At 47.0% G+C, this 23,815-nt stretch overlaps 1 protein-coding gene and 1 non-coding gene across 2 annotated transcripts; both read right to left on the reverse strand.

Moving 5' to 3' along the window:
• Positions 1-21: 21 nt before the first annotated feature.
• On the reverse strand, positions 22-23,377 carry utp20 (UTP20 small subunit processome component). Its single transcript, XM_038995330.1, has 58 exons — positions 23,236-23,377; positions 22,854-22,934; positions 22,679-22,745; positions 22,412-22,544; positions 21,979-22,167; positions 21,748-21,829; positions 21,528-21,665; positions 21,223-21,378; positions 20,828-20,983; positions 20,351-20,563; positions 19,756-20,164; positions 19,503-19,608; positions 19,126-19,276; positions 18,960-19,019; positions 18,622-18,789; positions 18,405-18,481; positions 18,215-18,294; positions 17,868-18,126; positions 17,498-17,662; positions 17,292-17,382; positions 15,386-15,471; positions 14,541-14,666; positions 14,221-14,387; positions 13,775-13,983; positions 12,560-12,783; positions 12,110-12,348; positions 11,683-11,827; positions 11,144-11,231; positions 10,593-10,736; positions 10,361-10,414; positions 10,112-10,264; positions 9,621-9,776; positions 9,396-9,536; positions 9,016-9,153; positions 8,763-8,902; positions 8,591-8,679; positions 8,100-8,482; positions 7,845-7,984; positions 7,550-7,706; positions 6,728-6,826; positions 6,249-6,416; positions 5,923-6,089; positions 5,679-5,823; positions 5,345-5,461; positions 5,089-5,259; positions 4,368-4,499; positions 4,046-4,156; positions 3,806-3,885; positions 3,646-3,715; positions 3,246-3,428; positions 2,950-3,081; positions 2,679-2,811; positions 2,100-2,305; positions 1,795-1,866; positions 1,387-1,677; positions 1,135-1,261; positions 720-865; positions 22-350 (listed from the first exon to the last, which is right to left on the reverse strand). Exons 1-58 carry the CDS (start codon positions 23,284-23,286, stop codon positions 198-200), a joined length of 8,514 nt encoding a protein of 2,837 aa, XP_038851258.1. The 5' UTR covers positions 23,287-23,377; the 3' UTR covers positions 22-197.
• Positions 2,460-2,587, reverse strand: LOC120050185. The gene has a single exon (XR_005477186.1). It is a non-coding gene; the product is annotated as a small nucleolar RNA ACA64 (small nucleolar RNA).
• Positions 23,378-23,815: the final 438 nt, after the last annotated feature.

Consider the following 23,815-nt stretch of genomic DNA (forward strand, 5'->3'; position numbering starts at 1 on the left):
AAGATAAGCAATATTCAACTGTTCAAAGAAAGTAGCACTTATTTTTAATTAAAAAAGTTACATTTAACTGCACAAGCATATCAAATCCTTGACTGAGAATACATACAGAGGTGGCTTGCGACTGTCAGCTCCTGCATTAAGCAGGACATGATTGCCTGGTCTTCTCATCCATCCTTGCTATATAATGGATAATAACATCATTTCACCATCGCCAAGTCCTTGAGTGAGTTCCTCTGTCTCTTGGCTTTGTAGCCAGGCCTCAGGAACTCAATCTTCCTCTTCTTGGCCTCGATCTTGTTCTTGTGTTTCTTCAGCTTCTTCCTGGCTGCGATGTCAGGGTTAGCCACCGCCTGAGAGAGAAGAGTAAAAGGTGAGATGCTTGGTATCCAACATTACCCTACCATTATGATAAACAGTGTCTGATGTATTGTATCACTAGCTCAAAGATTGCAGGTTGTCAAAACATGTAAATACAGATTAATTATATCTGAGGAATAAGTTCAGGGTGTAATATTAATCTACAATTTGTGGGTAACAGGGATATTGGTATCCACCAATGTTATATTTTTCAACAATACCTTTTCTATTAAAAAAAAAGTCTGCCACATGACAATCTGTAGAATTGCAGTTAACGAGCACTGCCAAAGTCCGAATGTATGCTATTTTTATCTCAACTCGAATTGTGTTCTGTTTGAGAACCCCTGCCATAGAGTACAAACCTGTATAGCCTTGTGTTTCTTGCGGTTGGCCCTCCTCTGTGAGGCATACTTCTGAACGGCTGAGAAGGCCAGGGAGAAGGTCTGCAGCCCCACCTGCTTCTTCAACAGCTCTATCAGCTCCTGGGACAGGTTTTTCAGGGTAGGGTCTGGGGAGTAAAACGTCTCATTAAATAGAGCACTCATTTTATGCATCTCTGTGACCAACACCTACAGAGGGATCAGTCGGAAGAGAACTACACAGAATAACAAGAGAGAGCAGTCAGACAATAAGCACACAGAACAGGGAGAAAACTGAAAGGCCAGAGAGAGCCTAGTTATGAATTTGAGGAGTGGTGAAAGGGAGAGGAAGATGACAGTGTTGTGTTGATCCTCGTAGCTGTTATTAAATGATGAGGACAGTATTACAGTACGCTACCTTGGTCTGCATAGGTGCTGTCCAGTTCTCTGTAGAGAGGAGCGATGATGGTGGTGAGGTAAGGACCCAGCCTGTCTTTACCCAGGTCCACAGCTATAGCCCCCAGGAACTTAAACACACATGTTCTCTATGGGGGGAGAGAAACGACAAATAACAATACAAACATTTATTGCAGGTATTCATCAACTCACCATCAGTAAATAAGCAGTGGTGTTGGGAAAATATATAAAAGGACCACGTGTTTGTGTGTACCTTGAGGGGTATCTTGGGCGTGTCTGCAGCTTCCCTCTTAGCCATTAGAGACAGCTTCTTCATCATCCACAGTAAGGATGGAGGACGATCATCCTTCTCATCCTCCTCTTCCTGCTTCTCTTCCTCTTTTTCTCCATCACCTTTCTCTCCTTCGTCATCCTCTCCATTGTTCTCCCTCTCTCCTCCGTTCTCCATCTCTTCTTCCTCCTCTACTTCCCGGGCAGGTGTGATTTCAGACTCAGGTGAGATCAGGTAAATCACCTTGGCGACGAACAGCAGGTTCTTGATCACCTGGGGAACGGCAGACGAGACCATCCAACCTGTCAATCGAACTACTGCCTGACGGGTGACACCTCAGACTTAAATAGTCTGTTTGCAACATCATCAGTGTAATATCGCCGTCCTTACCTGTTCTCCCGTTGACGTGTCCAGGTACTTCGACTGGAGCTGGTGACAGAAAGTCAGGACCAACTCTCTCATCTGGTGGAGGGAAGGAGAGGGGGACGCCAGGTAAAAGACACATAAATCAGTATCGCTAAACATCACTTGAGTCACACCCTTGTTTACAATACAACGCATTCAGTTATTCAAACCCCCAAAAAGTTGTTCTCCCTGTTCCGCCCATCTAGATGACACGTTTGACCTTGGTCACTCTAAGCAGGTCAAGTCATCGGTCTGCATCTTTGGTTAAGTGATGTTCAGACCCGTCTCACCTTCTTGTCTAGGTTGGTAGTAAGGAACGTGGTCGCCACAGGTTCTGGTGCGGTGGTGTTGTTGGCACTGCCCTTCTCTGTGGTCTCCTCTCTCCAGCGGGCAACCAGCTGGTCTGGCCGGTGGGCAGCAAACAGCTGACCAAACAGTTGAGAGGCGGTCAACCACACCCAACAGTGAGGGTAACGCAGGTGGGTCTCAACATGACCTGGTGGGGGGAACGCATTGCTCCGTTACACAAAGGGGAAGTCAGCAGTTAAGAGGGTAAAATATTACATTCAACGATCGATGAATTGATGTAGATCTATAGGTTCTAGACTTTATCATCAACCCATAGAACAAGAGAGACATTTCAGGGGAAAACGTGTCGGCACATGGGTTTAATCACACTGCTATACAGAGCAGGCAATAAGCTTAACATACCACAGTACTGTAGGCCTATTTATCTCACCCCAGACAACGGAGATGCCGGAGGTGATTTTCAGACTGGGCCCATCTGATAGATACGTGATGTTTGATCTACGACATGGCAAGACCGCACAAACAGACGTGGATCCAGGCTAGAGGTAGTAGTGTCTTACCCAGGATGTTAGTGAGTGTGTCTTGAGGCTTGCTGAGCTCCAGTAGGCTACAGTCCTTGGTGAGTTTGGTGACCAGGGTGAGGTAGCTGAACAGCAGTCTGTCTGCTGCCTTCTCATCCTGCTCCTCCTCAATCTGACAGACACACAGATATAGAGCAGCTGTTAGCACAGGCTATAGAAAATAGTCAATCAAATACAAAATGCTTAGGTAATGCTTTCGAAAGTGTAACTGTTCACATAGTTTAGATAAAATAGTTCATGTTCGACTCACGTCTTCAAAGTTGTCGGGGTGAATCTCTTTCTCGATGAGGGGCAGCAGGGCATCTAAACGGCGGCCAAACTGAACCCCCTCTACCTCCACAAACAGGCCACACACCTGGGCCCCCAGACGACGCAGAGACACCTGGGGGTAGGGGTCAGAGGTTACAGCAGGAGGACATGGGGTGCATCTCAATAGTCTAAAGTGGATTTCCCTCCTTTCCTTTATTTGCACTTCATCAGTCATTTACATTGCTTTATTAGACCCGTAGAGAAAGACAAGACTAATGTGTGTGTGTGCGTCCATACCTTGTCTCCAGACAGCCAAGCGTTGACCAGGGTGAACAGGGTGTTCTGGTGTTGCTGGTCCAGTTGACTCAGCAGTGATTTGATGGCCACGGCGGCCATCTTCTTACAGCGAGCCGAGTCATCGTTCACCATGGCCAGTGCCAGAGGGACGAAGAACAACCCACTGTGCTGCAGCAGCAGGTTCTAGGACAGAGACGAATCAGTTACACACAGGAGTAGAATTAGGTTGTCCCAAAGGACTGATCTAAGGTCAGTTTTGAGTTTATTCCCTCTAATGGTTAGCATGTGGGATCTGTTTCTATAGGCGACTTCTACCAGGAACAGTGGGTATAGAAAGCGACCAGAGTTACTGCAACTCTAACTTATGGGATGTGTGTGTCAGGAGGATTGTTGTGGATACCTGAGGGAAGGTCTGGAAGATATAGGCCATCATCTCCAGAGCAGCCTCTCTTCCTGTGTCAAACTCATAACTAACACAGAGAGAGATTAGTATCAAAAGTTACAAACTTTTAGACTTACATCTAAAATAACGAATCCCTTTAAACACAAATATATCCTACCTGAGCTGGGCCACGATGAAGTCCAGATGTGATCTGAGTTTCTTCCCCAGAGGATAATCCAGGATATACTTCTGGTAAATCTACAGGTGAAAAAACTCAAATAAGAATCTAAAAATGCAAAAATGTGTTGCCTTAATTAAGCACAGTTAAATCACTGTTTTAACAAGGCACCCTCAAAAATAAAATGCAAATGGTAATATACAGGTTTAAAAATGAATATAAAAAGAAACAAAACCGTACATGTCTGCACTGGACCCTGATCATGCCGTTCTGCCCGGTAACAGACAGCTTGGCCACTTTCTTCATCAGCTCTTCCATCTCTGGTACTACCAGCTTCCTGGACAGGATGGCCTGTAGGGGAAGATAGAGAGGATACAGTACAGAGGAGGACAGATGAAGAATTTCATTATACACTTTGAATGCAAATACATCTATATGTCTGGTTAAATAAAGGTATAGAAAATGTTGGGGTCTGATGCATTAGCAGTAGCAATAAAGTATGGTCTTCAACTCCATCTCTCTCCTAGATTTGGACAGGTGGAGAGGGGAGGGCGACGGCTACCTTTAGCAGACCGAAGGCTGTCGCCTGACGTGACTGGTCATAAATGTCCTCCTCGGCGTATCCCAGCAGCACTTGCAGCTGCGTCTCAGTTATCTTGTGTGCCTTCGTGGTCTTTACTAGGATGGTGATGGACTGACAGCGAAAAGAAGGATCATTCAATTATTTGTCATAGCCACATTTCAAATCATTAAAACATGGCATGTTTTTGCATTGCGGAATGAATGTACTGTTTATATTTTATTTAAGCAATAAGGCACCTTGGGGGGGGGGGGGGGGGGGGGGGGGGGGTGGGTGTGTGTGCCCGGAAGGCCTTATTGCTATTATAAACTGGTCACCAACATAATTAGAACAGTAAACAAGTCGTCATACCCGTGGTATATTTAAGCAATAAGGCCTGAGGGGGTGTGGTATATGGCCAATATACCACGGCTAAGGGCTGTTCTTAAGCACGACGCAACCCGGAGTGCCTGGACACAGTCCTTAGCAGTGGTATTATAAACTGGTTAACAACGTAATTAGAGCAGTAAAAAGAAGTTTTGTTATACCCCGGCTGTCAGCCAATCAGCATTCATGGATTGAACCACCCAGTTTACAATGTCTCATATACCACGGCTTTCAGTCAATCAGAATCCAGGGCACGAACGGCCCCGTTTATAATTGATACTATATTAAAATGTATTCATTCAACCATTTCCAGGATAGAAACAAACACTTGTGCTACCTTGAAGCAGTTCTGGACGAGTTGGAAGTTCTCTCCGCGGGCAGCGCCAGCCTTGGAGTAGTCTTTGAGCAGGACAAACAGCTGCTTAGTGAGCTGGCCTGCATTCTGCTCTACAGCTGGCAGGGGGAACCGCAACAGGAACGTAAAAGCTAAGAGAGCCTCTGTTATCACCTGGAGGCACGGAGAGAGAGAAATACACTCAGATACAGACACACACACTTCTCAACACACACACACACACACACACACTACTGACCTTGACGTGCATGGAGTTGAGACAGTCTAGTAGCAGAGCAAAGAAGGGATCCAGCATCTCAAGAGCAGAGGCCTCAGAGGAGTTAACCTTGGACTTCTTCAGACTCATATGGAGCAGCTAGACAGAGAAGGAGCGACAACAGTCAACCAACATTCAACTGACCACAGATGAATGAACAGTAAACCACTATTCAGCCATGGGTTACTATCTGTTCACGGGACTGGTCCGTTGTTTATCTTAATGCCTGCCTGCCGCAAAACACTATTTCATCTTCTAGTCAAACTGTGTATAAGCCTGTGAGAAAGTTTTAGGGAGGGTAGCTCGGTTGGTTTACCCGGAGTCCAGTGTCCACTAGGATGTGCATGTTGGTGCGGCTGCTGACGAGGGCTTTAAGTCCTCCTCTCTTTGGGGTGGGGGGCAAGAGGAGACAGCTGGGAGGAGGCAGGCGAGGGTCCGGGGGCGCCTGGGGCTTTTTGTCCCTACACACAAATATAGACACAACGTCAAATATTTGCGTGAGACTCAGTGAGACAGAGCAAGGAGAAGGGAGCATGCATGCAGTGTGAGTTTGTACATACTTGTTCCGCTTGGTGACGAGGGGCAGACTCTCTGAGACCAGGCCGTGGCTGAGCAGTAGTATAGCCTGATGGTCCATGGCTTGGTTCACCAGTAGACCTGACACTATCCTCTTCAACACTGCATGGGCACGACGGGCTGTCTTCAGATTGGCTGTGTTCTCCAGGATCTAGAGACAGACAGAGACACAGAGAGAGAGAGGTGGAGACAGAGAGAGAGAGAGACAGAGAGCGAGAGATAAATAAAGTCACATACACACCGTTTGCAGAGTAATCTGTTGATGTCCCTGCTATCTGAGGAATTTCAGACACATCTAAGTGATACTTACATCTTTCATTGGCAGTATGAGTTGTATGACTCTGTCCTTGCCAGAGTACTGGCCCAGGAACTCATAGGAGTCCATACTCTTACTGTGGCGAGCCTCCATCAGCTTAGAGACGATCCCCTTCACCTCCTTCTCCTCAGCCACTGCACCAAACAGCTCGTTGTTGAAGATCTACAGGAGAGGAGTGGAACAATGGTGGATGTATGAGACGTGTGAAAGGAGAGCTGGCTAGTTTGTGTATCAAAATGGATTATGCACAGTGACACACATATATATATACACACACACACATATATATATATATATATATACACACACACACACACACACACACACATATATACACATACATATATAGACACATATATACATATACACATACATATATATATATGGGCACAAACACGCACGGACAAACACACAAACCTGCATAAACATACAAACACACACACAAATGGACATGTATAGGTTAGAATCGTTACATCTATTAGCATGCCCATGCAGTGGTCCAAGTCTCCAGGCTTCAGGATAGGGGCGAGGTGAGACAGGAGCTGGTACACGGTGAACGTCAACACATGGACCTGAGCGAGAGAGAGTCAGTGGATCAAAACAAAGTCAGATCATTTAGAATAATTCACTTAATGATTGAATACATTTACACAGACAGAGATGGAGTCTCAGTCTCAAAATCATACACAGTCGGTAGTGTAAAACAATAAAAAATGGACGACATTAGATTTTTTTCCCTACCGATCTACACAACCCTCTCCACATTTAGAAAGTTTATTTTTTATCTAACGTCTTAATTGCATATATGTTCACACCCCAGAGTTTATACTTGGTGGAAGCAGCTTCGACAGGCAGTACAAGTATAAATCATTCAACTCTTAGGGCAACATATATCCATTGTTTTTGTCAAACTTGCTCAGTAAATTTGGTTGGAAATCATTTATGAACAGCAATGACCTTTTCTCTGACATCCAAATAAATTTAAGTTAGAACTGAGACTGGACCACTCAACACCTACAGGAAACCCATTCTGGTGTGTCTTTGGCATAAAAATGTATGTAATTATCCCACTGAAAAATAAAGCTATCCCCTTTTTAGACTTTCACTAGGCACCGTAACAGTAGTCTTGGAGTAGCCTCCCAAATAGCACCCTATTCCATTTGTAGTGCCCTACTTGACCAGAGGCCATTTGGGACGCATACCTGGGCCCCGTACCCCGTACCCAAGGTCTGAGACCAGTGCTTAGGTCCATCTGTACGACAAGACAGAGGAACCTATTCAGCTGTAGTGTTCACCTGGTAGCCCTTAACCAGAATGGACTTCATCTCCTTCAGTAGGTACTGCAGGTATTTGACCCCCAGAGTCTCGACGATCTTAATCAGGGTGTTACGAGCCACGTCTCTGATCTCCTGGAAACGATTCCTCAGCAGCACACACATCTTCATCAGGATGCTGTCAACACACACAGTGTTTATTATATACTGCGCACACACACACTCCCAGAGACACGGACGCACACACCGACACACACGCGATACAGCCACATGTACAGGGTGTGCCACATTGTTTACATTAACTGGGTATACATACCCAGGCAGGTTGACGTCCATGACAGTCGTGGGTAGTGTCTGCATCAGTTTGACCATGGCGAAGGCTATAGGAACTCTGGCCACCTCCTCCTCCTTCACGTCCTTAGACCTTACCGCCTTGCACTCCTCATCTCGCTTCACCTACACACACACACGATGTCATCACTCTGCGACAATACTAAACATGCATTGGTGACACATTCCAAAAGATCCCTGACAGCGAGTACAACTGGTGTGTGTTTGAGCGTGTGTGTACCTTGGCGGTCAGACACTTGTGTAGCCTGGGCAGGACAGCATTTTGAACAGTGGCATGGATAGAGGTGATGAGGGCCTCCAGCTCTGCTTTGCTCTGGGGTAATCCACTGGGAGCCGCAGGGGCTCTAGTGGAGGGGTTCGGCTTCCTCACCGGAACAGCTTTAGGCTCCGCTGTAGATTCTGTGGTGTTCGTTTCCATAGCAACACCCTCAACGGTCTCAGCGGCGCCCGTTTCCATAGTAACAACCTCGGCCGTGTCTATGGTGGTTGTTTTCGTGTCGGTTTCAGTTTCAGTTTCCATGGCTTCCTCAGTGTCACTCTCCTCTGATTCGACAGCTGCCACCTCTTCCTCGTCACCTTCTTCATCAACGACAGTGCTCACAACTAAACAGAAAGAGGCAACATCGATCAATATATCACACGCTTGGGACGGAAATCATAATCTACTTCATTGGGACCTCTTGGTCACCGATATCCAGTCTGTTCACTCACCCTGTTTGGCCCTGGTCTTAGCGGCCTCCATTTCTCTCTCCAGAGTGTCATTGTCAAAGTGGAACGCCTCCAGAACAGTCACCAACAGACTGTGGATGGACACAGGTATGAGACAACAGTGCTACTGGAAAACAAACATGTATATCACCCTCTGATACACACAGACACCTACCTGACAGCCAGTTTCTGTTCAGCCTGTCCAGTCTGCAGTATGTGAACAAAGTGTTTAAGGTAGTAGAGGTATTTAGACCAGGTCAGTCTCCTACACACTGCTCCTATCACCTCTACTGAGGCTGACGTCATACCCTCGTTCTGCAGGACAGAGAGAAACACACAGGTTACACACACACACAGGCTACACACACACACACACACACACACACCAGAATGAAGGACAACATTATTCAGTGTGTTGTGTAACTGACCTTGAGCATCTTCTCGTCGAAGAGGGCAGTCATGGCGTAGGGCATGATGTAGGTCTGGAGGGAACGTGATGACATCACAACCGTACCCTCCGTCAGCTGCTTGGCGAACTTCCTCAGAGCGCGACCTCTACGGTGGATCTGAGAGACACAACATTAAGCACTGGGCTGAACGCCACGCGTCCTGACTCATTTGAAGGGCGCCGGCTGTACGGCTACAATCCAAGTTGCCCCGAAACCAGTTGAAACGGTGCATTTTCCCAGGGACAACTCCTATGTTCCGAAATCTATACCAGCATACCACTTAGAACGCACGCCCAACACGTTGCTACAATCCATGGAGTGTGCCGGTGTGAATATTGGAACAGTGACTGAAGTCTTACCTGGATGTGCTTCATGTGTTCAAAGAAGTCAGACTCGGGGTCGTTGTAGTCGGTGAGCTGCACCAGATCTCTGAAGTCTCTACGGGTGGGGAAGGTCTTCACCAGACACGCCAGCACTGTGGTGTAGTCCTGCTGCACACTCTGAGAACACAGGAGACACACACTGGACCCAAGTTCACTTTAGTGTGTGTGTGTGTGTGTGTCTGCGTGTGTGTGTGTACTAACCTCAGTCTTGCTCCTCAGTCCTTTCCTGACTGCGTCCAGTATGGTGTACTGTACTATCTCCTTGTAGTCCTCCTCTCCACGACCCACTGCAGCCAGACGTGTAAGGACAGCAGACAGACACAAGGTGGCGTTGTCTGCCAGGGACATGTCTCCAATCTACAACACAGGAAGGAAGAAGGTTGAATTTAATGAATGGACGAATTACAATGCTGTTAATATTCCTTTGAAGATTCAATTATTTCCACAACTCGTCAAATAAATCAAGAGCAAAAATCACAGACATGCACGGACACATGTTAAGCAATATGCGACACAAATGTTTTGTCAAAAGCTACATACGGATACATTTATTGACATCTAAGATAAGACGGGAGCGTTCCAAAATACTACCAAAGTCGACGCAATAGTCAAGACACCAGACTGCAGCGCAACCCCCATCTGTAGTGTCTGATCTCTCCTGTGTGTTTGCTCGTGCGTGTGTTGGGTCTCACCTCGAAGGAGGCGAAACAGTTGTGCATCATGGTGTAGATGAAGTTCATATCCAGCGTGTCCATGTCGTTGATCCTCCTGGTGGCCTCCTGGAAGGCTGTGAGACGCACGTCGAAGTACACCTCGTCCAGGTGACGACTGTCAAACGCATTCAACTGGAGGGAGAGAAAGGGCCGATGGTTATACATGGCTGTGTGTGTGATAAACACGGGTTGTTTGGTCCTGTGTGTGTGTGGTTTTTCGAGCCTTACCTTAGCAGCTGTATCTGTGATGTACTTCAGTCCCCTATCCAGTTCTCCCAGAGTCTGTTGGGAGACAGTAACACAGGTAAACGTTCTGCTATTCACATCATACGGACCACTAGATATGAGTAGCGGGAAGCATGTAAGGCCCGGCTTCAGCAGCTAAAGATGTGAAAATGAGCGAGCGCAACAGAACACACACACACATCCAGAGTCAGGCTACGGGGGCTTGAGGTCCTACCTGGAAGACGGAGGTGAGGGCCTGCCTGGGCAGCTTGTTGTGGAGGATGGAGAACAGTCGACTGATAGGCTTGAGGAAGGAGGCGGGATTAGAACACTGTCTCAGCAGGTTCTGGACTGTAGCCAGGATGTCAATCTCGGTCTCCTGAAAAACAAGGGAAGGGAAATACATTTACATTCGAGTCATTCAGCAGACGCTCTTATCCAGACGAACTTACAGTCGTGAGTGCACACATTTTCGTACCGGTCCCCGGTGGGAATCGAACCGGCAACCCTGGCGCTGCAAGAGCTGTGCTCTACCAACTGAGCTACACGGCAAATACTCATGAGTGTAACGTTATAACATATAACCTACCACAACGCAAGGAAATGACATATCAATAATGAGTGGGAGCTCATGTAACACATACCATGGCATAACGTATCACAACCGTAACATTACGCAACCTGGCATGACGTTACCTTCGAACAATCCAATACGGCACGAACGCATAAACAAATAACCACAACACAGACTTAACATATCACTAGAACAGTAACACGTTGTTGTACCTGTGGGTTGCGGCCCTTCTGGAGGTATGGCAGCAGCAGGCGGATGAGCACTGAGCTCTGGTCCTTATCACTCACAAACCTGCTGAGCCTGGAGAGGAGAGAGATCATCACATTAGCCTGTAGAAACCATAACTATCATCATCACCATACAACGACCGTAAACCTGAGAAGGAGAGCTGTGATAAGATCACAAAGAGCAGAGGCTAGAATACGCCATCTACGATCAGTTGGCATTAGAGATATTCGACTGTCTACAACGGGGCTCTCCAACCCTGTTCCTGGAGAGCTGCAGTCCTGTAGGTTTTCGCTCCAAACATAATCTAGCACATCTGATTCTAATAACTAGGTGGTTGATAAGCGGAGTCAGCTTAGTAAACAACTGGGGTTGGAGTGAAAGCCTCCAGGACGGTACAGTAGCTCTCCAGGAACAGGGTTGGAGAGCCCTGGTCTACAATGATCACAAAGTCAGAACGTCACCACAGCACAGTGGTCAACGCTTCATACAGGACGCAGAAGGATGTGAGGAGCGAAGGACTTACTTTGAGAGGATTCTGAGCTCCTTGGCCACCTGGGATCTAAACTTCTTCTTCTTGAGTCTGACAGAGTTGCGTACGATGCCACTGAGGTACTGTAGCAGGGTGGAGATGTGAGGCAGGAGCAGCCTGGCACCCTGGGTCAGATGCTCTGAACAACACAAACAAACCATTCATTTCTGCACTTTTATCAATGTGCACGCTTTGCATTTGCTATTATTACAAGGATTTTTGTATTTATTACAAACGTTAAACTTTGTATACAACCCATTTTGCATTTGCTTATACCGACTAGAGCCCATAGTTTTGGTCCATAGTCTGGTCCATCGTTATACTGTTTAGTATTTACTTTTATTAGTAGCATTTGCATATTCTAGCAGTGGCCCTGTAAACATTGCATTTGCGTATTCTATACGTTGTCCATAGGCCTCACCCGAAGAGACGTAGGCTCCCTCTGGTGGCTGGGGGAACACACTGCCGTTGACGCTCAGCTCCGCCTCCTCACCCTCCGAAACCAGAAGGTCCTTCGTGGCCACCAAGGACTCGGCGATGTCCATCACCATGGCAACGGTCTGGGTGGAGACATTCTTGGCGGAGAGCAGGGCGAACACGTTGAGGAGGACGTCACACTCCGGGTGACCGGACTTCAGCTTGGCCAGGAGGGGGAAGTACCTGAGAGAGGAGGAGAGGAAAGAAGGTGGCCACTTTCAGGCGGGTTGAATCTGTCACCTACCACTGGGTCATGGCAAATTCCTCCTAGTTCCATACTGGAAACGGGACTGTTGCCAGAAACATTCTCCCATTAATATAGTGATCTCATTGTGAAAGGACTTGGCCTTAGTGTAGCTGAAGTCTCAACACAAAGACTGTTTGATAAGCTTACCTGGCATTCTTGCTCCAGACGTGGATGAGTTTGAGGAGGGGGGTGGGGGAGTAGGGGCTCTCTGTTGCCAGACGGCAGACCTGGGGCCAGACGATAGCCTGGAAGACGGCATCTAGCTCATCTGGGGTGAAGCTGTACGAGTCGAAGCCATCAAAGAAGTCCTGGATCCTCAGGACCCCCAGGCGCCTCAGGTTCTTCAGAGGAGCGATACAGCCTGCCTTTAACTGGGCAGAGAGAGAGAAAAAAAACATTGAGGAGTTTTTAAAACCTGTTTATCTATTTTTAGCCTTTCACCTGCAAAGATTATTAAAAAAAACAAGAGGTAACAAAACAACTTTAAGGAGTTACTGACTTGTCCTAAAAACTCATGTTTGTGTGCAGTATCATACATGAACATCAACATGCTTTATACATGCTCACACCTGCAACTGCCAGGGCAGGCCTCTCTGAGCCTCCTGTTCTAGTATAGGTCTCAGAGGGTGAGCTGCGGCATACTGCTACAATGGCTACACTGCAGCTCCTGCCCAAGACCAGAGTTACTGACTTGAAACTTTACTAAACGTTTTTCTCAAGAGACATCAAATCAAAAAAAAATGGTCACATGCGCCCGAATACAATATTGAATTGCTTACTTACAAGCCCTTAACCAACAATGCAGTTTAAAGAAAAATAAGTGTTAAGTAAAAAATAAAAATAATTAAAGAGCAGCAGTAAAATAACAATTGCGAGCCTATATACAGGGGGTACGAGTACAGAGTCAATGTGCGGGGGCACAGGTTAGTCGAGGTAATATGTACATGTAGGTAGAGTTAAAGTGACTATGCATAGAACCCAGGAGCTTATTATCAAGCTTCTCTGAGTAGGAGTGCTGATCTAGGATCAGGTTGCCCCCTGTAGAAATAATCATATTAATTGTGATCTAAAAAGGCAAAACTGAACGTAAATCAGCACTCCTACTCATCCAGCAGCCTCTTGTTACATTTATTTTTTATTTTACCTTTATTTAACGAGGCAAGTCAGTTAAGAACAAATTCTTATTTTCAATGACGGCCTAGGAACAGTGGGTTAACTGCCTGTTCAGGGGCAGAACGACAGATTTGTACCTTGTCAGCTCGGGGATTTGAACTTGCAACCTTTCGGTTACTAGTCCAACGCTCTAACCACTAGGCTACTTAGCTTATGTGAGACAGTGAGACCCTCCGGCTGTGTATATACCTGTTCTCTCTGGTTGAGGATGGTGGAGACAGAGGCGGTGACACACAGTAGGATCTGCAGCACCTTGGACAGGTGTGTGTGGATGAGGTGGCCCAGTTTACTGATGACTGTGTTGACTATGTTCAGCAGGCTGTGCTGCCGACCCAGAGGAAGGACGGCAGAGGGGTCCGTCTCGGCTATCGCCTTGTCTACTGCAGCTAGACACAGACCTGGAGAGAGGGAGGGGGAGAAAAAAAGAGAGAGAGAAAGGAGTTCTAAGTGTTCGTATGTCACACTTTTAAAACAAACACAAGTCCACACACACACACACAACTAGGCTAAAGCTACAACATAATGGCCGAATAGACCAATGAGACAGAGGGCAACAGAGCCATTCAGTGAGGAATAAGACGAGAAACACTCTGCTCCCATACAGGTTGCATATCACATGGCGGAGGGCGCCCTACCTTGTCCGTGGTGGCGGACGGGCTCCAGCAGGAGGTCAATGAACATGCCCAGCTCCTCAGACTGGCATCCTGCCAGGAACCTCAGCACGATGGAGGAACGCTGCACGGCGCCAGACTTGCCCTGGAACTTACTGCCAGTCTTACTGCGCATCCGCCCAAACAGAACCCTACAGAGGTTAGAGGAGAGGAGGGGGGGGATGGGTTGGTTATATTGGAGTGGTAAAGGTGACACATAAATAGGCCACAAGTTTAAGTTCACTTGAAGATGTGACACACACACACGAATAATAACAAACGAGAGTAACTGCACACACACACACCTCATAAGCAGCGGGATAAGCTGGGCCCTGTGCGAGGCGTCCACCACGGCCTGCTCCTCTGAGATGTTGAAGTGGACGATCTCGTCCTTGAAGTGTTTGTCATCCAGCAGCCTCTCCAGATTCTCCCTGAACACAACAGTCACGTCAAAGACATTCAATAGCACAGGACATTAGGTACAAAAGCACAAGACATTTCAGAGACAGAAAAAGACATCAGATGAAGACATTGTATTACTATATCACATCAAACACAGAAAGACAGTGTATCAAATGGCCTGCCACCAGATACTGAATCAAGATATTTTAGCAACTTTAAGCCTATCGGCCTGTACAGCTTCAAAGAGGCACCAGAGCAATGTTGTTGACAGGGTCTACACAGGGTCTCCAGGCTGATTCTGTGAACTAGATCAGTGGTACATTATGGGAAATGAAATAACAGAACAACTCTGATTTCCTTCCATCATTCTGTTTTCAGTGCCGTTAGATGGTTAGTAAACGGATAGTTTAATAAGGGAAGTGAATAGAGGAACTCCCGTCAGATCTGTGGTTCTGGGTGGAGGTTAACATTCCTGCTCAGTGGAACCGGAGAGGGCCAGTGATGTCTCTGATCTCTATCAGCACTGGTAACAATGACTCCCATTGAGAGACCGGGAGTCCATAACGGTTATTACAGTATCCCTTACTCTTACTCCGATCATCTGAACAAAAATGTTAAATGGGGACTTTTGGAAAGTACGTTCTATGCCTGGCAGACTGTAAAAGGACTGAAGGTATGTTACAACAAGAGATAAGACGAGACGTCGCGCGACAGTGTCGTTCGGAAACGAGCCAGAGAGCAAACTTACTTGTAGGGGAGGACGTTGGGGTCTTTGTAGGTCAGAACACACTCCAATGCTGCCCTCTGGATCTGCTGGTCCTGGTGACACAGCAACTGAACAGACACACAGTCACACACTGATAGCAGTACACTGACAGAGACTACTTGCTGTTTAGGTAGATAGGCAGATAACGGGTCAGATAAGTATGTTTAATTGAGTATACAGTTAATGCAGGGTAAATAGGCATATAGTGAGAGTGAATTGATGTGAGTAGCCGATGTGAGTAAGACCTTTAAACAGATCAACATTCCCAAGGCCGCAGGGACCGATTACCAGGAAGTGTACTCCGAGCATGCGCTGACCAACTGACATTTTCAACCTGTCCGTGGCCGAGCCTGTAATACCTACATGTTTCAAGCAGACCACCATAGTCCCTGTGCCCGAGAATACCAAGGTAACCTGCCTAAATGACTACCGACCCGTAGCACTCACGTCTGTAGCCATGCTGTGCTTTGAAAGGCTGGTCATGGCTCACATCAACACCATCATCCCAGACACCCTAGACACACTCCAATTTGCATACCACACCAACAGATCCAAAGATGACGCAATCTCTATTGCACTCCACACTTCCCTTTCCCACCTGGACAAAAGGAACACCTACGTGAGAATGCTGTTCATTGAATACAGCTCAGTGTTCAACACCATAGTGCCCTCAGAGCTCATTACAAAGCTAAGGACCCTGGGACTAAACACCTCCCTCTGCAGCTGGATCCTGGACTTCCTGACAACACATCCGCCACGCTGAACCTCAACATGGGGGCCGCCCAGGGGTGCGTGCTCAGTCCCCTCCTGTACTCCCTGTTCACTCAGGACTGCATGGCCAGGCACGACTCCAACACCATCATCAAGTTTGCAGATGACAACATTGGTAGGCCTGATCAGCGACAACAACGGGACAGCCTATAGGGAGGAGGTCAGAGACCTGGCCGTGTGGTGCCAGGACAACAACCTCTCCCTCAACGTGATCAAGACAAAGGAGATGTTTGTGGACTACAGGAAAAAGAGAACCGAGCACACCCCCATCCCCGGGGCTGTAGTGGAGCAGGTTGAGAGCTTCAAGTTCCTTGGTGTCCACATCACCAACAAACTATCATGGACCAAACACACTAAGACAGTCGTGAAGGGGGCACAACAAAGCCTATTCGTCCTCAAGAGATTGAAAAGATTTGACATGGGTCCTCAGATCCTCAAAAGGTTCTACAGCTGCACCATCGAGAGCATCCTGACTAGTTGCCTCACTGCCTGGTATGACAATTGCTCGGCCTCTGACCGCAAGGCACTACAGAGGGTAGTGTGTGCTGCCCAGTACATCACTGGGGCCAAGCTTCCTGCCATCCAGGACTTCTATACCAGGCGGTGTCAGAGGAAGGCCCTAAAAATTGTCAAAGACTCCAGCCACCCTAGTCATAGACTGTTCTTTCTGCTACTGCACAGCAAGCGGTACAGGAGCGCCAAGTCTAGGTCCAAAAGCCCCAAGCAATTAGACTCCTGAACAGCTAATCAAAGGGCTACCCAGACCCCTCTTTTACGCTGCTGCAACTCTTTGTTTATTATCTATGCATAGTCACTTTAACTCTACCTACATGTACATATTACCTCGACTAACCGGTGACCCCGCACATTGACTCTGTACCGTTACCCCCTGTATATAGCCTAGCTATTGTTATTTAACTGCTGCCATTAACTTATTTGTTACTTTCATTTTCCAATTTCTTTTACTCAACACTTATTTTTCATAAAACGTCTTAAAGCATTGTTGATTAAGGGCTTGTAAGTAAGCATTTCACTGGAATGTCTACACCTGTTGTACTCGGTGCATGTGACAAATACAATTAGATTTGATGATGATAGGTGAGAGAGGTAAGTTTACCTGAGTATACAGCTCATTGAGGCTATTCTCCAGGTACAGAGAGCGAGGGTTGGTGAACTTGGCAAACACATTCAGGTGAGCGATGAGTTGCCTGGGAAAGAAATTAATTGTCTTTAGAAAATGCTATATTTGCTTTAAAAAAAAAATAGCACTGGAAATGTATTGTGGAACAAAAATAAAATGTGATCAACGTGATCATCTCTTACTTGGCTGCTGCTCTTTTTGGTGGCATCTTCCTCTCTGGTCTAGCCTTCTCCTCTTCCTCCCCGTCCTCCTCTTCCGTCATGCTAGCCTCCATGGCAGCAAGACTGCTCCTCTTCCTCAGGTCCTGAGTAGGCGCCACCAGCAGGTCAGCTGGGTAGAACTCATTCCTGCCAATCATGAGAGGGGAGGGGCATAGGGTCAGTTAAGAGTGGACAATGGTGCTCTTTCTCAAAAGCCTTTCCTAGATGTATTGTGTCTTGTCTCCTCGCCTCCTCCTCAAAATGAAAAGACCTGAGGTTCCTCTCCGTAGGAGGGCAGTGGTGTGTAAGGCTGCAGTATCTAGTCGTGTGTAGGGTGTAGTTTAGGACGAACCTGATGAATCGTAGCAGCAGTGGACTGAGCTCCCTGCTGCGTGGTTCTACGCGTTCGGGGACCAGAGCCATGGCCCTCCACAGCAGGCCCCTGAAGTTAGTGAAGTCTGTCCTCTCGCTGGGGTCAGAGGTCATCTTCAGACGCTGCAGGAACAGCACCCCCACGTCCCCGCTCTCGATGACATCACAGCCCGGCTCCCCTTGCAGCACCGAGCCGCCATCTTCATCATCATCATCGTCGCCTTCACGCAGCTCCTTTTCTGTTGGACAGAACATTTTCTTGATCGTTTTATACATTGACACAAATGGCTCATTAAAAAAACAGATCACAAATGAGCACGCACTCACCAGCAAGACCTGCCACCAACTCCAGCTGCTCATGGTAGACCTTCCAGAAGTCTTTGTTGTCCATTCCTCTGGCATGGGTCCTGGAGAGAGAGACACAACACGAGGAAGAGATGAACTGCGTTATTGGGGGGGGGGGGGTTAAAAAGTCAGAGTATGTTCCTTTAGATTTATTGTGGTTGTGTGCTCTTACACTATGAGTTCAATGACTGGGTCCCACAGGGGTTTGAAGTTGATGAACAGCATGGAAATAAGATAGCGTAGAGGCACCTGCAAATGGAAGATGCAGAACGTAACTTAATCATCCACTAAGATAATCAAACGTTAATCAAAGGTCCCAAGCCTGTTCGAAATCTAGGTTCCCATATCTACGTTTTAGGTTCCAAATCTAAGTTTGATGTTCTAGGTACCTGTTGGAAGGTCCCTTGTGGCCCCCGGGGTAGTGATCTCTCTACCAGGTCATGTCTGAGCTTCCGGAGGTGCAGCAGCTTCTCTCTGTAGTCCTGCACGGAGGCAGGGACCAACTCAGCCTGAAAACACACTGCAAACACAGGCTGGACCTCCACACTCTCCTCACTCTGAGAACACAGAGAGAATCAGAGTTCAAATGTGTTATTATTGTCCATTTAGGCTCAAAATGGAAAGTTCTCTCAATTACCTTCTGCCATGTGAACAAATTCAATTAACTTGAGCAAATAAAGTCACAATTATCAATTTACAAGACATCATTTGGTTGTTCTGTACCAACCTCTGACGGTTTGAGCTCAGCCTCAAAGTGGGTCAGAATCCTCAGTGACAGCAAGCGGATCTGAGGGAGGAAGCATGGTGAAGAGGGTTAGGTCACAGTTTAAACACAACTAACAAAGTACCCAAAATAATTCAATCTAAACAAATAATTAAATCTACTTCCATACTTTGGAGCTGTTGGAGGATAGGTTGACGTGCAGCATCTGGTGCAGGTCGAGCAGTGCACCGTGGGATAGGTGCTCGGAGCATCCGTTGACTGACAGCCGGGTGTAGTAGAGGTCTCCTAGCAACAGAGCCGACATGTCTGTAGGGAACTTCCTGTGACACACACACAAACACAGGAAGTTGATCAGGGTCAAAGTGCACCAATTACGAGAACAAAACCAGTTACCAGATTATATAACCAAACATTAAATGGCACCAACAAACTCACACAGATTTACTGTACCAATCCAAAGCTTTATCTCTGGTCACAGCAGTTATTCCCACTAAATGGGAACTAGTCTCTAAGAGCTGTTGATATTTCTCTACTTTTAGTACTTACTGGATGATGGGCTTGACCCGCTCCACTGGCACCAGGGAGAGAACCTCAGCAGATCCATTCAGACTGAGCAGGGAGCTGAGGGCCTGCCTGGCCACAAACAGACCGCCTGGAGGACAGAAAAGGGGAGAGATCTTTATTTGACCAGCTCCTGGGTTACTACTGGAGGGATGGTTAGGAGCTAGAATATGTGCATTGGAATGGAACACAACATTCATCTGTATATCAGATAAGAGCAAACAAGGGTAGCCCATACCTTTCCCCAGCGCTTCACTCTCCACATTCAGTAGCAGGCGATTGAGGAGGGCTGTCAGACTGGGAACGACACAATCTGCTGCCAGTGGTCTGAGGTGGGGCAGGAGGACCAGGGCTGCCCAGGGCAGGGACAGGTCAGTGATGGTCTGGGTCGGGTCCTGCGGTAGGCTGATCAGAGAGAGGATCAACTCTGGTACTGACACCTTCTCTGTCCCATCACCTGGCTCCTTACCGGGGGTCTTTCCGGTGAAGACCAGGGGGTAGGTCTCGAAGGCCATGGAGCCGTCTGTAGGGGGCGGGGCTTTAGCCAGGATGAGACTGACCAGCACCTCCATGGCAGAGTGACGAGACACAGAGTCTAGACTGGAGAAAAACCCCTCTAGGTACTGTAGCAGGCTGGGCAGGAAGAACTGGAGAGAGAGCGAGAGAGAGAGAAGAGGGAGGGGTGAGGAGAGATGGAGAGAGAGAGAGAGACGTATGGAGTGGCAGAAAGGAGAGAGAGATTATGTTATCTACGTCCAGTGAAGGAAGCTTACTCTGCCCGGAGTCAGCTAGGATGAAATTGCCTGGTGTATTGATAAGATTAGTCGATGTACCTGTTCAAACCGTTTCATGGTGAACATCTCCTTAGTGAACTCCAGTATCAGGCCCTGGTCCATCCCACTGCTGAACACCTTTATGACAGTGTCCTGTGTGAGGGTGTTAGGCAGGGAGACATTCTCCCCCAGCAGTAGAGAGGAGATGATCTGTAGCACGAGCCTACAGCAGGGTCCTGGCAGGGCTGGGGTCTGGAGCAACTCATGAACTGCCTACAGAGGCACAGAGAAGGACAAAAACAGAGGAATCAATACACATGATACCAACAGTCAGATTTGAAACCAAACTGGGTTCAGGCAAAAGTGTGATCTGAAAATTAAATGGACACAAAGTATTCTTCTTTTTTGATTTGATTTTTTCTTCTGAAATGTATACCGTATAAATGGAGACTGTCAAATACATACAGAGATACACACAGCATCTGAACACAGAACAAACTCTATGCTTATTCTTAGTTTTACTTATTCATGCCCTACCTGACAGACAGCGTCTGGCTTGGTGATCTTGGCTCCGTTGCGGTGTCCCACCAGGGTATGGAGGATGAAGAGCAGACGCTCCAAGTGCTCGGAGGCCTGACCCTTCTCATCAACATCTGTCTTATTCAGGTTCCGCAGGGTCTCACTCACACACGTCTAGAGAAAGACAAAAACATGATTAAAACACGGGACACGTCTTCAGTCACAGTTAAACAGCCCTGGACCAGGATAATGAACAGTAGCACTCAAATAATCCGACAGACAGATGACAACAACCCATCTGTCACACAGGCCTTGAGACAGACAAGACAACCCATCATTCAGCCACACAGACCTACAAAGAGTTTACATTGGCACTATGCAGAACCAGTTGTGAGGTAAAAATGCTCCGTAACCTGTAGAGACTCCCACAGAACCAGGAAGTGCTCTTTCTCTACGTGATTGGCTGCTGCCTGGGCCATTTGATCCAGTGCATCTCTGACAGCATCCCAGGGTAGAGATACTTCCTGGTCAGCACTTGGTCCAAGCTTCCTCAGAGCAATTGGGAGGGCCTGGAGGAGAGGGAAGAAGGATACAACAGAAAAGGGTTGTGAATGAAATATCTTTCAACTGAATATACATGCATAAGACTCCACTTTGTTAACCTTTTTCGCAAAGAGTCTAATCTCCTATTTCCTACTGTATAACCTAATGAACTCACCGTGCCAGCGCAGGAGTGGAACATGTTGCGGACTCCTTTACACATCTCAAACAGCAGCTGTCCCACCCCCACTGCCTTCCCAGGGTGCTCCTCCAGGTCCAGGAACATGTGGTTGAGAAGGGCGTCAAGATCTGGCACCTGGCGGGTATCAATACAATTTATTCAACGAGATCTGATTTCATCGCCACTGGATGTCAAACTAGGTAAGACCACAACACACCTTTCTCATCAGAAAAGAAAAACTCTCTGCCGCAAACTTTCGTATGTGTTCCTTCTTGTGTGCCAACAGTGTACTGTACAAGCTGTAGGGGAGAAGGAGAGATAAGTAAACACCGATGTAATATATGCCAATATGACATAGATAGGAGACGATAACAACAATACCGCTGGAGCTTCTAGCACCGTCTGTCTACTCCTACTGCAGCCAGGTAGGCCTAAGGCCCAGTCTCACCTGTACATCTTGGTCATGTCCTTGACCATGAGTCTCCAGAGGTACTTGTAGAGGTAGGAGAGGCAGGTGAAGGCCCACTCCAGTATCTCGGTGTCCTGGGTCTCCAGGAGAGAGGTGATGAGGACGAAGAAGTCAGGGAAGTGGGGGTAGAAATCCATCTGGAGGTCCCTAGCCAGCTGGACCACCAGGCTGATGCATAACGGAGGAAGAAGTTGTGATTTGCAGCACACACACACTGCAAGCAACAAGCTTGCCAATGAAGAACAACCATGACATTTGTTTCCACATGATATGAAGCTTGTGTGCACTATTTATTGGCAAATTTAGGGAACATTCTACAGAACATATTCCTATTCATAGTTTGTATCTTCCTCCTCAGCCTCACACAGTAATCTCAGGTACACACACACACACAGTAATCTCAGGTACATACTCCAGTAGAGGCTGGCAGGCAAGGCTGCTCTTGGTACTAAGGTGAGTCTTCAGGCTCTCCACGATAGAGCTCTGATGGAACACCAGAAGGTTGAAGGACTGGCTCTTGTTGGACACCTCCCTCAGGAAGGTGGCTGAGGAACAGGTTTTTAGATTAGTCACTGGGTTCTGCTCATGGGGACATGTTTGGAAGCTTGACAAGGACATGTATTGGGCCAGATGTGATAGTAGTAGTGAAGCTCCTTGGTGTGACGAGTTATGTACTTACTGAAATGCTCTGTCAAATTCAGGTCCCTCCATTTTGTCAGTCCTTCTGAAAAGTAAGTGTCGACGTCCTACAACGGAAAACAGTGTTACATGCCATGGAATGATATTAACAACGACAAAAACGTAATTTTAAACAAGTTTAATAGGGGATCTGCAGTCTAACAGGGAACGCATACCTCATCATAACTTCCAGTTCTGTCAATGCGATGGATGACATCGATATTGACATTGGCAAGCCTTTCAGCAAACGTGAGAAACTGTAAAGCAAACGATCGAGTTAGCTACTTTCTGTTGTGTACTAACGTTACAGTAATAAAATGACTCGCTAGCTAGGCTACATGTGATATTTAACATATTCAAGCAGCTACGCTTGTTGGTTCATTAATCGTAGCAATGGGAAAACATGTTTAATTTGAAACTGTTCAGACATTATGAAAACCAGGCATGAGAGATAGCTATGCATATTCACAAATATTTAGTTATTTTCAATTCAATAGCTAAGCAGTCGTCGCTAGCTATGCTAACAACTGTGCTACACAGATTCCCAACAACACTCACCCTGAATGTGTTCTCAGATTTATGATACGACGACTTGGATTTGATCTTCATTTTTGACGTGTCTATTTTTCTGATGTATGTTAAAAAAAAATATATGTAATCCACGTTTCAAATTTGTATGAAAACGACAATGTATAGACTAACTGTGTTTACACACATGCCTTGTGCCCGGGCGCAGCCATATTGGATGAAGCATCATGGGAACGTTTTGCTTTTCCACGTGGTGAGAAGACACAGAAGGGGGCGTAGTTTTGCAACAACTTCAAGGATTACTTCCTGGATACTTTTGTTTCTCAATTACAGCTCAGTCAGTGTCCATACAGTGTCCATACCAGTGGCGGCTGCTGAGGGGAGGACGGCTCATAATGATGGGTGGAACAGAGCAAATGGAATGGCATCAAACACATGGATGTATTGCTACCATTCCACCTATGCTGCTCCAGCTATTAACACGAGCCCGTCCTCCCCAATTAAGGTGCCACCAACCTCCTGTGGTCCATACATGTACTAACTAGTGGACATGACATACTGGACACTAGACACATTATACTGGACTGGACATGTTAGTATAAAGATATGT

The sequence above is a fragment of the Salvelinus namaycush genome, chromosome 6, assembly GCF_016432855.1.
Source record: "Salvelinus namaycush isolate Seneca chromosome 6, SaNama_1.0, whole genome shotgun sequence".
In the NCBI taxonomy this organism is placed as follows: Eukaryota; Metazoa; Chordata; class Actinopteri; order Salmoniformes; family Salmonidae; genus Salvelinus; species Salvelinus namaycush.

Excerpts from the sequence above, each read along its gene's own strand:
- utp20 (XM_038995330.1), bottom strand. The coding sequence starts at position 23,286 with ATGAAGATCAAATCCAAGTCGTCGTATCATAAATCTGAGAACACATTC. Across the intron at positions 9,154-9,395 it reads AACACATGAAGCACATCCAG|ATCCACCGTAGAGGTCGCGC; the intron begins GTAAGACTTCAG and ends TGTGTCTCTCAG. Across the intron at positions 3,886-4,045 it reads TCAGGGTCCAGTGCAGACAT|ATTTACCAGAAGTATATCCT; the intron begins GTACGGTTTTGT and ends TTTCACCTGTAG.